The 16,799-nt window shown below is 39.6% G+C and overlaps 2 protein-coding genes across 2 annotated transcripts in view; one reads left to right on the top strand and one right to left on the bottom strand.

The window, feature by feature from the left end:
* The window catches only part of cenpp (centromere protein P), a 72,121-nt gene extending 55,337 nt beyond the window's left edge, over positions 1–16,784 (bottom strand). The window contains exons 1-6 of the mRNA XM_018744622.1: positions 16,378–16,784; positions 15,467–15,599; positions 15,152–15,309; positions 14,961–15,049; positions 14,288–14,373; positions 9,855–9,951 (exon numbers count right to left, since the gene is read on the bottom strand). Coding sequence (XP_018600138.1) covers positions 9,855–9,951; positions 14,288–14,373; positions 14,961–15,049; positions 15,152–15,309; positions 15,467–15,591 — 555 coding nt within the window. The 5' untranslated portion in view covers positions 15,592–15,599; positions 16,378–16,784. The remainder of the gene's footprint in view (positions 1–9,854; positions 9,952–14,287; positions 14,374–14,960; positions 15,050–15,151; positions 15,310–15,466; positions 15,600–16,377) is intronic.
* On the top strand, positions 3,378–8,128 carry ogna (osteoglycin, paralog a). The gene is made up of 6 exons (XM_018744621.2): positions 3,378–3,725; positions 4,860–4,962; positions 5,714–5,878; positions 6,430–6,632; positions 6,920–7,012; positions 7,300–8,128. The coding sequence occupies exons 1-6, from the start codon at positions 3,603–3,605 to the stop codon at positions 7,468–7,470; spliced, it is 858 nt and encodes a 285-aa protein (XP_018600137.1). The 5' UTR covers positions 3,378–3,602; the 3' UTR covers positions 7,471–8,128.
* Positions 16,785–16,799: the final 15 nt, after the last annotated feature.

Genomic DNA, 16,799 nt, shown 5'->3' with positions numbered 1-16,799 from the left:
GACTATGTTCCACACCTCCATTGTCGGGGCGGTGGTTCTGAGCTGCGGTCATAAAGTCTCCGTTGCCTGTCGCGGTGGCAATCCCCGAACACGGTGGTGGACACCGGAAGTAAGGGATGCCGTCAAGTTGAAGAAGGAGTTCTATCGGGCCTGGCTGGCTCATGGGACTCCTGAAGCAGCAGACGGGTACCGGCAGGCCAGACGAAACGCGGCTCTGGCAGTCGCCATGGCAAAAACTCGAGCCTGGGAGGAGTTCGGTGAGGCCGTGGAGGAAGACTTTCGGTCGGCCTCAAAGAGATTCTGGCAAACCGTCCGGCAACTCAGAGGGGGGAAGCGGTGTTCCGCCAACACGGTTTACAGTGGAAGTGGTGCGTTGCTGACCTCAACTGAGGATATCCTCGGGCGGTGGAAGGAGTACTTTGAGGATCTCCTCAATCCCTCCGACACGCCTTCCGTAGAGGAAGCTGAGGCTGGGAACTCGGAGGGGGACTCGTCCATTACCCTGGCTGAAGTTGCTGAGGAAGTCAAAAAAAAAACTCCTCGGTGGCAAGGCTCCGGGGGTGGATGAGATCCGCCCCGAGTTTCTCAAGTCTCTGGATGATATTGTGGGGCTGTCTTGGCTGACACGCCTCTGCAGCACTGCGTGGAGCTCAGGAACGGTGCCTCTGGACTGGCAGACCGGGGTGGTGGTCCCTCTTTTTAAGAAAGGGGACCGGAGATTGTGTTCCAACTATAGGGGATCACACTCCTTAGCCTCACTGGGAAAGTCTATGCCGGGGTACTGGAGAGGAGAATCCGACCGACAGTCGAACCTCGGATTCGGGAGGAGCAATGCGGTTTTCGCCCTGGCCGTGGAACACTGGACCAGATCTATACCCTCACTATGGTGTTGGAGGGTTCATGGGAGTTTGCCCAACCAGTCCATATGTGTTTTGGGGACCTGTTGAAGGCATTCGACCATGTCCCTCGTGGCATCCTGTGGGAGGTACTTCGGGATTATGGGGTTCAGGGCTCGTTGCCACGGGTTGTTCGTTCCCTGTATGACCGGAGCAGGAGCTTGGTTCGCATTGCCGGCAGTAAGTCAGACCTGTTCCTGGTGCATGTTGGACTCTGCCAGGGCTGCCCTTTGTCACCAATTCTGTTCATTATCTTCATGGACAGAATTTCTAGGCGCAGCCAGGGAACGGCGGGTGTCTGTTTTGGTGGCCGCAGAATCTCGTCTCTGCTTTTTGCAGACGATGTGGTCCTGTTGGCTTCATCGAATCAAGACTTACGGCGTGCACTGGAGAGGTTTGCAGCCGAGTGCGAAGCGGCGGGGATGAGAATCAGCACCTCCAAATCCAAGGCCATGGTTCTCAGTCGGAAAAAGGTGGACTGCGCCCTCCGGGTTAGGGGGGAGTTGCTCCCTCAAGTGGAGGAGTTTAAGTATCTCGAGGTCTTGTTCACGAGTGAGTGAAAAATGGAGAGGCAGGTTGACAGACGGATCGGTGCGGCGTCCGCAGTAATGCGGTCGTTGTACCGGTCTGTTGTGGTGAAGAAGGAGCTGAGTCGTAAGGCGAAGCTCTCAATTTACCGGTCGATCTACGTTCTTACCCTCACCTATGGTCATGAACTCTGGATCATGACCGAAAGAATGAGATTGCGGATACAAGCGGCAGAAATGAGTTTCCTCCGCAGAATGGCTGGGCGCACCCTTAGGGATAGGGTGAGGAGCTCAGTCACCCGGGAGGAGCTCGGAGTAGAGCCGCTGCTCCTCCGCATCGAGAGGAGCCAGTTGAGGTGGCTCGGGCATCTGTTCCGGATGCCTCCTGGACGCCTCCCTGGTGAGGTGTTCCGGGCATGTCCCACTGGGAGGAGGCCTCGGGGCAGACCCAGGACACGTTGGAGAGACTACGTCTCCCAGCTGGCCTGGGAACGCCTTGGGGTTTCCCCAGAGGAACTGGAGGAGGTGTGCGGGGAGAGGGAAGTCTGGAAGACTCTGCTTGGACTGCTGCCCCCGCGACCCGGTCCCGGATAAGCGGAGGAAGATAATGATGATGTGTTTTATATTAAGCATTTACTGCAGAATGCTTTTTGTTTATGAGCTCTATCTGATGGCCCTCTCCCATCATTTCTGCCTCTTTAAAACTGTGGCCTCTGAAAGGTGCTAGACTTAATTTTTTTTAAACAGGGAAAATGACTTGGATAAAGTAAGAGATTCAAGCAGTATTGCAACATGGTGCAGCTGAAAGACACAAAGGTTGCACAGAAGCTACACACCTTTGCTAATATTCAAATCATGTACATAATTTCTTAATTACAAATGGAAAAAGATCTTTCTTAACACAACACACTTTTGCCATTGGGACCATCACATGATAGTCTCCACTGCAATGCCAAAGAAGACCTATACAGTGCCTGGTCAGATTTTGTCAGGCAAGACACATACAGAACAGGAAGGATGTAATAACTGGCAGAGTCAGCATCTACAAAAATTGCCTAGGCACAGCCTCAAATGAAAATTGAAACAGGCTACGCAAAGTAAGACAATCGAATGACAACTGAATAGCACTCGGCTATAAACTCAGTGGTTCAACCATACCTGTACACTAGCGTTTCTTGCATGTTTGAAAAAATTAGGAACCTCATAATTTCAATCCCATCCAGACTTTTCATGTGGAAACAGACACGTTTGCAAGAGTTTACGAGATCTGTCAACAGCAGTAATAAACAAAGACCTAGAAAGTCTGTATTACCTAATAAGAAATATTTACACATCACAAATAGAGCCCAGACCCAGTGTTGTAACAATTATAGTAGAATAAATGTTTCAAGAAAAGAATTAGAAAGAAAATGCAAGTTTTCTTAAATAAAGCACATACATACTGCCTACATTAGTATTACCTTCTCCAGAGCCTAAGGGTACATTTAATCAGAAAATGTTATTGACCGAGTTTAGGAGCTACACTTTTAAATGCTTTACACGATGGTATGGAAAGATTTGAAACAGCCATGCTACTAAATAACATTTTCTGAGGAATGAGGCAAAACAAAATCACCAGGAAAAATGCAATCGTCAGATGCACAGAGTGGTATGAGAACATAGAAAGATAGACAAAGAAATACTCATTAATCCTCAAGGAATCTGTACGACAAAATATACTGGAGTATCGCTTTAATAAATAACGCATTGAGGCAGGTATAAAAGAGCAAAGCAAATGAGGAAATAAAGCTAGAAGTGCACCTAAACACAGTGACGGCACTGTTGTTTCATTGCCTGCGCACCATAAAAGATTCATATTGCATCCCGTCTTGGCACAAACACCAGTAAAGCACTGATTTTGTTCTCTCCCTGCTGCTTGCTTTGTTGCACCATCTCTGCCTCACTCCCTGTCTCATTGCGGCTCGCGCTCTTACTTGCTCTCTCCTGCAGGCAGCCCACACAGGGTTAAAGTCTGCTCCATAAACTCCTGCTTAAGAATCCCCTGGCAGCTTCTGGTGAGGGCTTTAAATACTGATTTGACAGATTGTTGCTCCGCTTGCAGGCACTGAGAAAGCAGTCCACCGCCGCCTAGAACCTCACACTGTCCTCCCTGCGTCCCTGGTGCATCTGTCCTGACAAGATGGTCATGCTCCGAACAGTCTTTTTCTCCTTTGTGTTTATGCCTTGGGTTCCATCTTCCACAGAGAGACAATTCAACTCAAAGGAAGTGCGTTTACCATTTGATGACCCACAAAAGCCAGAGGTATGCCTTTATAATGCTCTTCCTTCATGGGCTCATTTATCTGTCAAATGTTATTTGTAATTTTACATCATCTTGACAATGACTGATACATGGTAACAAAGTAAATAATTTTTTGGCACACACAAAAAATTAAATGTACAGTATAAGTTTATTAAAATTTGCACAATAATTTACAATTTTGCATTATGTATTTTACCTTACTGCATTTTTTTTTTAACTAATATTTACTTTGTTATGTAAAACCCAATATAGCAACCACCTAATTCAGAACAAAACGAAGAATAAAAATGACAAAAATCCAAGACAAATAGAAGCAGTTATTATATTGGAAAAAAAATGCGTTGCTTGTTCTTGAAAAATTAACAAAAAATTTCAAGTTTAATTTTTCAATTTCTAGATTTTGTTGTTTTTTTTTTATTACATTTCTTCTTTAACTCCCTTGGAGTCCAGCAAACTCAGCTGAGGTCTTTGTGGTAATGGGCCTCACCAATCCCTCCTAATGGAATAATAAGAAAATTGTGGTTCAAGTGAAAGAATCCACTGGACACCCCAGCAAACTGGCCAGACCCACATCTCGCAAAATTCCTGCCTGAACTTCTCTCATCACTGCTCCTTCACCAACACGCTGAGCTAGGGGTCAGATATATCCCCTCAACACACCTGGAATACTGGCTTCACCACCTAATTTGCCACCTTCAGCTTTCAACCCAGGAGTCACTCAAAAGCATCTTGCTTGAGGGTTCAAACTGCAGCACACTGCTGGTCCAAGCTAACTGCAATTTCAGTCAAATATCTTCTGGTCAGCTGATGACCTGAGTTCAAGGAGTGATTAAGCGCAGGCTTATTTTTCCTGCTCATAATTTTAAGACACCAGATACTGGAGATATTGACTTATACTCTATATGTTTCCAGTTACACTTAGCTGTATGAGTAAGTGCCTCCTTGTCCTAACTGTTAAAACCCCAAGCGATGCAGCATGTAAGGGTTGAGCAGGTTTACAATAAAACAAATATATTGCTGTGTCCCACAAAACTCATTTGTATCCATATTCATCCTTACTTTTTCAAATATAAGATAAAAAGCCATAAGTTTACGCTAAAATGCAATCTGAACTGCTCTTTGTCTAACCAACAGAGGGACAGAGCCTCTTTTGTGGATTACGACCACAGCCTGGCGTTCATGCCCGCAGACACCTCAGATGACACCATTGCAAGCCCAGCTGTGGGGGACCCAAGCGGTAAACTGACCCACCTCTATTCTCCGCCCATCCACTGCCCTCACACACCACCCCTCAGCAGAGTTGATGTGATTTATGAGCTCTACGTGGGGTCCACTTATTTTTCCAGCTGCCACATAGACACAAAGCAGACCCAGCTGGAAACAGTAAGGTGTTGCTGCAGTATGTCTCTGCGCACGTGCTCATGTGTGTCTGCGTGTGTGTGCATTTCCTCTCAGCCACACTATGGGCTGTGACTTGCATGTTTATGTATCTGACTGTGTCTCTCCATGTATACACTTGTGCGTAGTCTGGATGTGCATGTAGCTGTGTGCACAGGCTTCCGCCCTCATGCACTTTTATTTCTAGAGACTGGTTTGTTCTACATGTTTTCTACACTTATGTCCTTCTCTACATACCTGCTTCTCATCAGTCTGGGCCCTACAAACCCACTTGATTATAGTAGTTCTTTTAAAACTGGCTGTAACTTATTAAAAAGGCTCTGGAAAATTTTCCTGAAGTTCACACCCCAAAAAAGAAAAAAACTGTCAGCTCTAACTTTAGAGACAGTACATGTAAACGAACACTGCTATATAATAATTTAGACAAACACAAACTTTGTACTAGAAGAATGGATCATTTTCCCCTAATTTTAGAAAATGTGCAATCACACGCTGTATCCCTCAGTTGCAACTGTTTTGGATTTCAAAACAACCACCCTATTTAATTCCTCATTCCTTTTACCCTTAATGTACCCCCTACCTTTTTGCAGACCTGCCCACATGCCTGCTGTGTGTGTGCCTCACCGGCTCCGTCTACTGTGAGGAGGTGGTCCCTGACATGACCACAGTGCCAGCACTGCCAAAGGAGACTGCCTACCTCTATGCCAGATACAACAAAATTAAAAAGATAACGGTTAAGGACTTTGCTGATATTTGTGAGTGCTCCATTGCCAGCTTGACCATTCTCAATAACTAACACAGTAGCACCATGCCTTACAGATGCTCAAGATGACAATCTATGTCAGCATTTTCACACACAACATATTATTATTACTATTTCACACACAACATATTATTATTACTAACCATCATTCTGATGACAACTTCATGAAAGGTGATGTAAAAAAGTCAAACTGAAGTAATTTGGAGATAAGATTGTATTCCCATTTCAAAGTATATAAGCTGTAACTTTTTGTACAGTCTCCTCTGAAAAACTGCACTAACAATGTTTCTGGCCGAAAACCTGGCTAATGCCATAAATGTATACAAAAAAGATCTTAATGATATTACATATACTGTATTTTTATCTCTGCCATTTACATTTAACTTTCAGAATACTAAACAGATAGAACAGAATATCAGACTCCTGTCCATTTTTAGAGTCCACAGTATTACTAATAAACAGCTAAGAAGACTGTTTATTACTAATACTAATGACTAAACAGTTCAGATGGTTAGAATTAACAGAATTAACTATCAATTTCAGTGACTCTGAAAAGGATCGACCTCACTGGAAACGTCATTTCAGAGATTGAGGATGGGGCCTTCTCCAAGCTGCACCAGTTGGAGGAGCTCTCTCTTGCTGAGAACAGGCTGGTGAAACTGCCAGTTCTGCCAGCCAAGCTGATCTCCTTCAATGCAAATCACAACCGCCTCAGAACCAAAGGTGTAAAGGCCAATGCTTTCAAGGTACTAAGTTCATACTGTGAAAGCCGAAGTATTACATCAATTCAAAGTGTCAAGTCTGCTCTGAAATGGCTTTATTTTAAACATGCTAGGACCATGTATACTCTCCCAGTGCAAATGGAACACTGGTATTCTCCTGTAAATTGTACAATTTATCTGAATAATCACATTTACTGAGAAACTGAAGCTAGAAATTTTACAAAAGACCAAGACACTGTGATACAGTAACAGAGTAGATGTTGTTAGATCACTGTAAATCAAAAACAAATATGTTCACTTTTTTTCAATAGAAACTGACCAAGCTGACATTTCTGTACCTGGCTTACAATGAACTGGAGGCTGTACCACAGATTCCAGAGACCGTGCGCATTCTGCATCTACAGGTAATCCTTGCCCTGCATCTGCAAAGTGGTGTTATATAGTACTAATGTGAAAAAGGACTTTGTTTCCACAGTCCTCCATTATACGGGTTAGTTTACACATTTTTTTGTACATTTACAACAACCTCTTCTTCATAAGATGAAACAAATTCATATGCCACTGCAGTTCATACATGTTCATTTTTCCTATACCTTGCAAAACATTACATTGCACAAACATTCACATAAGAATAATATTTTGCAAAACTAAACATGTGATCACAATGCTTCATTTTCTCTGTTGCGAGTAGAATAACAATATCACGAGCATCAGCGACGAGACCTTCTGCAAGGGCAACACAACCCACTACATCAGGGAGAACATGAATGAGATCCGGTTAGATGGCAATCCAGTATTCCTAGCCCAATACCCAAACAGCTTCATCTGCCTCAAGTCACTGCCCATTGGAAAATACTACTGAGAAGTCTCTGTAAAGGGATGAATTAATGGTGAATTTCATGTAAACAAGTCAAATTAATGCACAGACTCCTGGAATGTTTTGAAGTACCTATAAAGAAACAATGTAAACTTGTGCAATTTGGGTGATAGCTTTTCAGATACATTCACAAGTAAGCTACCCCCAAAACTGTATATCATTCTTATTCTGTACCTGATCTGACACTGAGATATGTCATCACCAGTGCATTGTTTTTCTGATATTCTTTAACACCCTTTACTGGTGTAACAGTGGTGGGGGGGACTTCTTGACATGGACCATGTGTAACTGCACCTTCTGTTTTCTGTTCCTTGGTCTCCTTATACATGAGGAAAAGCTTCCAGCTTTACCCAGAATTGTGTGAATTATCTTCATTTAAACTGTTTTTACTTCAAAAGAAAAATGTACTTAGTAGGTATGTGTAACCACAGGACACAGATTAAGTAACGGAGTATGACAGCTGCTCGTAAGAGTTTAACTCCAAGATTTATCATAATTTGATTACTTCTCTTGCTTTTAATAATAATGTCAAAGTTACTACCTATGTGATTCTACAGGCTAGTAGGTTATTAGTATAATATACAGTTTTGACGTGGCTATATTTGTGTAATTATTTTAATAAAAACTATTTTTTATTTTAAAACAGCTTCATGATTATCATCATTTCAATCATTCTGAATAACTGCCTCCTTTCTGTAAACACACTAAGTATATATTTGTATATAGCTATCATTCTGGACTGTGAGAAAGCTTGCACTTAAAACTTCTGAAGTGATTTGACAGTTCTGCTGATTACTTTCAATATGGAAATGCAATTACAGGACCTCTGAACTCCAAGATTTTACACACAAGCAAATATGGAAACTCTGGGTTAATATTATTCCTTTGAGTTGGCCAAACTGGCAGCAAATTCACACACGTATTCCAAGAATAGAACGTCTTCCTGTTGCATTTGCAGTTTGTTTTTAACAACTATTTCACCCCATAACTATTTCCATCACTGACCATGTTAAATGCAATATGACAAATTGTTTTTAATTTTAAAGATTAGCTTGTACATTTCTTTTTTCAGCACAAATCTGAAATGTATGGTGTAAGATTTTCCTGAATTATGCAATTGTACTGTATCAGTTATGAAACTGTAGAGCATAAAAAGTTGCAGAATACAGTCAGAACTGCCTGTTGCCAAAATTAGAAAAACACTTCCTGTGATGGACCCTAACAATCCACCTTTTAAAAAAAAATCCTGTATAACATATGTAAATAGATCTTTACGTACAGCTCGTAAGAGTACAATGAATCACCCTTTCTTACCTTCAACAACCATTCACATGAAGAGTGCTTGATGTATAGATCTGAGGAATATCTGAAGTGGTTTTTCATATGAAATAAAAACTATTATTAATAAATACTCATTTACATATTTAGCAGATGCTTTTCTCCAAAGTGACTACCAATGAACTCTATGTAATGTTATCAGCCCACACACCTTATTCACCAAGGTGACTTACACTGCTAGATACACTACTTACAATGCGTCACTCATCCACGCATCAGTGGAACACACTCCCTCTGTGTCACTCACACACTATAGGGGAACCTGAACAGCATGTCTTTGGGAGGAAATAGGAGTACCCGGAGGAAATCCATGCAGACATGGGGAGAACACGCCAACTCCACACAGATTGAGCAGGGATTGAACCCACGTCCTCTCACACCACTCAGGCGCTGTGACACAGCAGCACTACTCAGTGTGCTACCATGCCACCCATTTTGAGTAAAATCCTCATTTTAGTATTGATGTAACAGGGAAAAAAAGATCTAACATATCTTCTGGAGAATAACTTGCATATCCATCATTGCTCCTTCAGGTAATGAAAAAAAAGATAAACCATTCATTCATCACCATGAATTCCAAACACTTATGAATAAATCTGGATGGCAGTTTAGGAAAAAACCACAACACGTGGTGCCAATCATCCAGTGGACTGTGGCTCCTCTGTCAGGTGCAGAATCTGTGATCACTAGTGGGTCAGGACTTAGTCATTGGCAGGCATGTCCACTGTTCTGCTGCTTTCAGAAAAATGCTAGGCCAACTAATGCATATATTTGTCTCTAGACAGTCTTCAATATGTACTGTAGTATTCCCAGAGTTTTATAAAACTCATGTGAATGCAGAACACACTGTATAAATAAATGCCCATGAAGTCACCTTCCACCTTTTCTCTATACAGTAAGCATAAGGCAAAAAAATAAATGCAGATTTTAAAGACATTTTTTGCAAGACTCCCTAACAGAGAAGTGCGCAGAAATCACAACATGACATACAGAGAAACCAGAACAGATGTCGGGAGTTCATGTTGTCTTACCTTGAAGTACATAAATGTCCTATTTCTGTGTTCACATCTCTCTGAGAATTCTCGAAAGGTTCGAAAGAACAGCAGAAGGCTCTTATCATCCTCCACTCTGAAATAAAAATGATATACCTTTCACATTGAAAGCTTCATCATAAATCACAACTCCATAAACTGCAACCAAATTAAAAATATATTTTATATTTTCTTGTATCGTTATGTCTACCTTATTTTTTACAACTTTTACAAGTTTATCACACTACAATACTAGGTAGTTTAGCATAATCTATTTTATTACCATCTTCAAAAGTACTACAGATACACCAATAGGGACAACCCCAGCAAACTTTAGGTTACAAGAACCTGCCCTTAAAGAATGTGTTTCTTACAGCCAATAGCAAACAAATAGCAACAAGCAAACAATATCAGACAAGACCTGATTCTCAGTATTTACGTTAAGTATCAATTTATTCTGTTCAGAACCTTAAAGGCTAAAAAAAACCTACTAAACATGCACATGTACTATCAATTGCACTGCCTTAAGGTCAACAAAAATTTTATATTCTAGAACTAATTTCATAGCTTTTTCACCAACAGTGCAGAATCAACGCATGGTTTCCATCGGAATACAGACTCCTGTCTAGACAACATGCTATAAAGCACCGATGGAAAGATGGCAAACCCCAGGAAAATAATGGAATGCATCCAAACCAGAAGATTAAAAAAACAAAAAGCCCGCTTAAAAACCAAGGCAGTTTAGCAAAGTGGCTTATCAGCATTTTTTTCGTGGTAGGCTGGAGAAGGGAAATAGTGGGTAAATGGTATAAACAGAAAAACTCTCTCTTGTTAATATGACACTCATAATGGCTACTTTAAAGATGAATGTCTGGTTGGGGTAAACAGTTATTGCTCAGGAAAAAGAGCTTTAAAATCTGTGTGACATTTAAAAGTGGTTTCACTGAGAGTCTCATTTTAATTTTGCAGTTAAGCTTCTATGCCCAATATGAATACATGAAAAAAGAATATGTTGTTTAGCCAATCAAGAATTAATACTGGTTATCTGTATAAAATGTTTGTAATGTTTACCAAAGAGATAAAAGCTGAAGTCACCCACATGGAAATATTAACACATATCTAGAAAACCAGGATATTATTTTCATTACACATTTTGTCCCATCAAAACGTTCTGTCATCATTCAAAATTCAGATATGACTAAAATAGTCCTTTTAAATCATGAAATTAGTGTTGAATTCCTACAAATTTTATCATCTTTGTTTTGGGCAGTGCATCCTCTGCCTTGTGTAAGAATCATTATCTCCAGTATTTTTCCTCTTTAGAAAGCCAGTACAAAATCTTCATGCAGATGATGTAATCCAGATGTGTCCAGGACCATCAAGCAGGGTCACACTGCACAAAGGAGACTTCTTGTAAAGACTTCCATCATTCCATAGACTTCCATAGTTTTTTTCCCTTGACACTTAACTCATCATTTACCCCCTCTTCTAATAAACAAAGTGTGAAACTTTGTGCACAGTTAAGTATCTAGTAAAGTTTTAATAGTCTCTGAAAACAATGTGTACTAACATCAGTTACAACATAAGCCAATTTTACTACTTTATTTCTTTTGAACAATTATAACATCGATACCATATTATAAATTAACTATTTTTAAAAAGGCACAGCATACAAAATAATTTAATATGGAAGTGGCCATCTTAAAAACAGTAAACTTTTGTTATTTCTGGACAGACTGGCAACATATATCAGTGTCACTTGACTCAAACACTCACATGACCTTAGAACAATGATGCCACAACACTGCTATTGTTGCATCCAAATGCCAAGTTACACAAAGATGCCGAGAAGAGGAACATGAATGATTGTGTGGTTTTGCACAAGTAGGATGTTCATCTGAAAGACATCATGTTTGAGTCCATAGTTTAGGACATAAAACACAGATGGATTTATCCGGAAAATGTCACCCAGGAATGCATATTCCTGACATTCATGTACCACATACTATCACTCATATGTATTCAAACATTATGTGTTCAAAATATTTAAACAGCGTTCCTCAACAAGAAATAATATTGGTGTATAAAAGTAACCCACTTGGACATTCCACAACACTTCTGGGACAATGTTCTGTGGACAGATGAGACACAATAGGAACACTTGCCATGTTTGGAAGGCAAAAAAAGCACTCCACACCGACACCAAAACCTCATTCCAACTGTGAAGCAGCACGGAGGGAGCATCATGTTTTGGAGCTGCTTTGCTGCCTAACTGCATGGACAGTTTCCAATCATAGACGGAACAACGAATTCAAAGTTGTATCAAGAAACTTTAGAGGAAAATGTCAAGATAGCAGTCTATCACCTGAAGCTTAAGGGAAGTTAGGTGATGCAACAAAACAATGACCTGAAACACAAGAGTAAATCAAAAGCAGAATGGCTTAAACGGAAGAAAATTTGTGACCTCAACCCAACTGAAACACTATGGTATGACCCAAAGAGAGCTATTCGTGCAAGGAATCCCAGAAATATCAATACACCAAAACAGTTTTGATAACGAAGAATAGTGGAAAATTCCTAACCATTAGGCAAGTCTGATGAGCAGCTACAGGAAACATGTGGTAAAGGTTATTGGTGCATAAGGAGATTTTGAAAGTTACTAAACAAAAAGGTTCACTTTTTTTTTTTTGGTTAAGCCTGGACTGTGAATGATTAAATGACATTCAATATTGACATGTACAATTTATTAGTTTAAGCTGATTGTGTTTGTCCATTATTATTACTTAGATCAGACCACATTTTATGGATAATTAATGCAGAAATCGAAACAATTCCAAAGGGTTAAAGTGTTCCTGCAACTTTAGCTGCATATAAAATAATTTTAAATTATCAGAACCAAAACCCAGTCTTATTAGTTGCTTTCTGGTTTCAGAGCCTCAACTCTCCCAAGGATCTTTGGTGCTATGACAAGGAATTGATTTCTCTAGATGCCCACTGGGAACTGCTTGATGCTGCAATCCATCAGCTGTAATTTACTTGGCAAGAAAAGCCATGGAAGAAAAACCAATATACAATGTAATTCTTTATGAAGTGCCAGTCCACAGTATCAGAAACAGTTGTACAGCCTAGTGTGCAATTAAAATTTGGATTGTCAGTTGATATTTATGACTGGAAACCCCTAGTGGCAGAACAATTTTGGCTCTGGTCTAGGAGGAAAACGGGCATAAAATCATCTGGGCAAGAGACATTAGTTTGAGGACTACAGCAAACATTTAGTGCTATATAATGGCTTGGAAAAATTTTGCAGTATTATAAAAATATGATCATACTGCATAATTTAATAGATTTCAATAAATATATCAAATCGCACCAACACCTTATCATACATTTCTGTAACTCCATCACATTTGTGGCTCATCTGCCAATTCTGCAGTCCCACACCATAAGTAGATCTAATCCCGACAGTCAAACTGCAGTCACATACTAGAGATGCATGTCAGCAAAGTGATTTGTGTTCTCATGTGATATGATACCATTCCATAAAGCAAAAATACTCAGGAATGAGTCTTATGATTACTCCTGAGTTTATATTATTATTAAAACATATTAATGAACCAATAATGCATGGAGCTGCATATTCTTTATGGATCACCAGTGGCAGGGAACCTCATCTTGGCACAGCTTTCTTAATGGTGGATGACATGATTTGAAATGTGTAAAAAATAAATTTTTTTTTTTTTTTTTTTAAATTAAACCCACATTCAAGGGCCATGAGGAAGTATGAAGCATCTGGGCAATTTTTTTTAAATTTAAAACAAAAACAAAATCTATGTTAAGTGGAAAATTCTTGTTGATTAGAAAACAATAGCTCTCAGTACGTACTGTTCTCAGTGGAACTCAGCACTGTAGAAAGCTTAGTTTCCCTCCATTCCACAAGTGGAATTCTGGGGAATGGGGCTCCCTGAGCGCCTGACAGGCCAGATACGCGATCAAAGGCTCCAGGCCAGCTGCTCATGACACTGTCCAAAGCTTCTCCAAATTGGGAGCATTCAGAGGCTGACTGACATTGCAAATGTAAAAGGTTGGATTCTTTACAGGCAATTAGTGCTTCATTTATGAGTGTTGTTGAAAGTAATGAAAGACCATGGGAGATTTAAATGCAGAGGGGAAATTAAATATGCTAAATACATATTCCTGTGTAATGAGGAGGATGACTGTGGATGTAAGTATGCATGATTACTGTACTGTGTATTCTGTTTGGGTAAGCAGACAAAATCTTATCACATATGTTCCATAAACTAACTAAATAACATCTTGAATTCTGAATAATGCTCTACTGAAATATTTCAATTTAAGTTTCAGAAGGAAATCTTTTTTTTTTTTTCTCTTCTCAAAAGGGGGGGGGGGTTTCAATGTTACAGAGAGCACTTTACCTTGACACAAATGTACTTATTTCCCTTAACTCTGGGCCATCAACAACAACATTCAGGCTAGTAACACTATTGGAGGCCGTGGGATCCTGCAGGGAAAACAAAGATAAGATTAGTATTGCACAGCAAATCAAAACTAAAACTGTTGTTAATTATCTCACGCAATAATTTTATCTTTCTTGACAAAAAACAATCTCCCTCTTTGCAGAGATTAACACTCCAACCTACAGCGTGAACAAATATTTCCACTTCTCACAAGATTAAATGTAGTTTCTTTTTGTCAAAAACACAATTCTTCAACTATTACTTTTTTCAGTCCTCAAAATGTTCATCTAAACCCATAATAAAGTTTGAGAAACTCATTAGGGATCCTATAAAACTCAGATTTATACTGCCCCCTTGTGGGTGTCTCCTCAAACATTACCACTAAGTTTAAAAAAACACAATCATGGTATAAGATCTCCCACATTCAAAAGGTACACACAGTCTATCATAATCAAACTTTTTGAAAATGGCATATGAAAATTAGGGCAAAAATTAATTTTTATGAACCCAAACCATGATAAATTTTATTCATAGAGCAAACACCACCATGTTTTATCAAAAAATGTCATGTTTTTACCATAACCAGCTGAGAATCAATTTGACTTTTTTTTTATAATAAAAAAACATTTACCTGAAATTCTGTCAACTCAAATTCTACTTGAAAAGCCAGGTGACAGCAGTAGCCAGAAAGTCTGTGCTGCTGTACAAATTTGCTTTTATCTGTTAAAAAAAAAAAAAAAAAAAAAAAAACTAACATTTAATCAAGTCTTGGTCTTGTGTGGATCCAGCTCAATTTCACAGTAGTGTAACAAATGAACCTACTTCTTTCTAGTGTCTTCACTCTGCAATCTGTCAAAACTATTCGATTAATCCTCTCTTGTTGGGAGAGATGTCCCTCCAGTCTCTCGAGCTCCAGCACAAGGTTTTCAACCATGTCCTTTTTACCGAATTCTGTTCCCGGCTTTCCTCTCAAAGAAGATCTGAAACATGCATATCAACTTGGTCTCCATGATAACCTACACAACACTAAGCCTTTCCTAAATTCAAATGAACTTGTTACAGCTCTAATGCAAGTAAAACATAAAAATCATAGCTTCAGCCTACCACAAAGACAAAAATATACATTTGATAACTTACAAAACCACCTCCATAGGTCCTTCATGGGATACAGTGACCATGTTTTCATTGTTTTCCAGCTGATGTTGCAAGGCACCAATTTCCTCTTGCAAGGACTTAATGTCAGCTTCATACATTCTCTCCATACTTGCACCTACAAATGTACATCTTTGTAAGAAATTCAGACCTTTACAGAAGGAAAACTGATTCACTTCACTGCCATGGAACACAAAGGTTTCAACAACCGTAATACAACAATTGCAAGGATTAACTATTTTTTTTATTTAAAGCTTCCACTGGCTTCACCAATGAACACTACAAAGCATTCAAAGACACCCATTAGTTAAGAAGTGAACTTTAAAATGTAAAAATTTGAAAAAATTCTGAGGTCAACATAGGTTTTTATTTTTTTTTTTTCCTTTTAAATTATTCGTGTAGCTTATGATTTTCACCAAAACAACTTACAATGTATGTTAAGCTATCTACAAGTACTTGCCCATTTCAACAGTTGGGTGATTTTAAAGGAACAATTTCAGGGTTAGCACCTTGCTCCAGTCCAGAGCAGGTGTGATTCGAACCTACAGTCCTGGCTCTCTGCGTCTGTCATACACAACAACTTCAACTTTACTAACAGTACGTTCTAGAAAAATTTAAGTTATGACAAATTACAAACAATAAAAAAATAAATTCGTTTAAGAAGTTCATGGAGGAGTCAGGAGAATCACTCATGACATCTCATCTGCCCAGGCTACAGCTGCCCTGCCTCAGTGCCTGCTGCTGTTCCAGGAAAAACTGAAGGGGCTGAAAACTGAAGTAAACATTATTTTTTTTTTTTTTTTTTTTTTTTTTTTTACAACGCGGTAACTTTGGGTTACAGTTATCAAGAACGACATACATTTCGGTGTAAAATAACTTAAGTACCACTTACTTACCTAAATTATTCAAATGACACTGACTGAGTGAGTCTGACGTGGCCCGCGGGTGACTCTCTCGACTCTAGTATGTACGCACCTCAAGTCGCGACATTTTTTTGACACGTCTCGAATAAATTTAAATTAAGAACATTAACTCAACTATTAAGGAATAAAGGAATAATTTAGATTTATTATTTTGACACAATTACAATCCTTCCGCGTCCCGTCACCAACCAAGTTCTTCTCCTCAGTTCTTCACGGTATTTCGAAATACATTTACTGCCAAAAAAAACTTATAACTCTAAGTAATTTAACCACAAGTGTGCAAAAAAGAAAGACCGAACTACGAACTGTAGAATAAAATACAAAGTGATAGAGTGTATTATGACCTCGAGAGCAGCGCCTTCGGCGCCTTACAACTGAAAACCAACGGAAATCTC

The sequence above is a fragment of the Scleropages formosus genome, chromosome 22 (genome assembly GCF_900964775.1).
Source record: "Scleropages formosus chromosome 22, fSclFor1.1, whole genome shotgun sequence".
Classification (NCBI taxonomy): domain Eukaryota; kingdom Metazoa; phylum Chordata; class Actinopteri; order Osteoglossiformes; family Osteoglossidae; genus Scleropages; species Scleropages formosus.
Note: the sequence above shows the minus strand (reverse complement) of the source record. Positions and strands in the feature narration are given on the sequence as shown.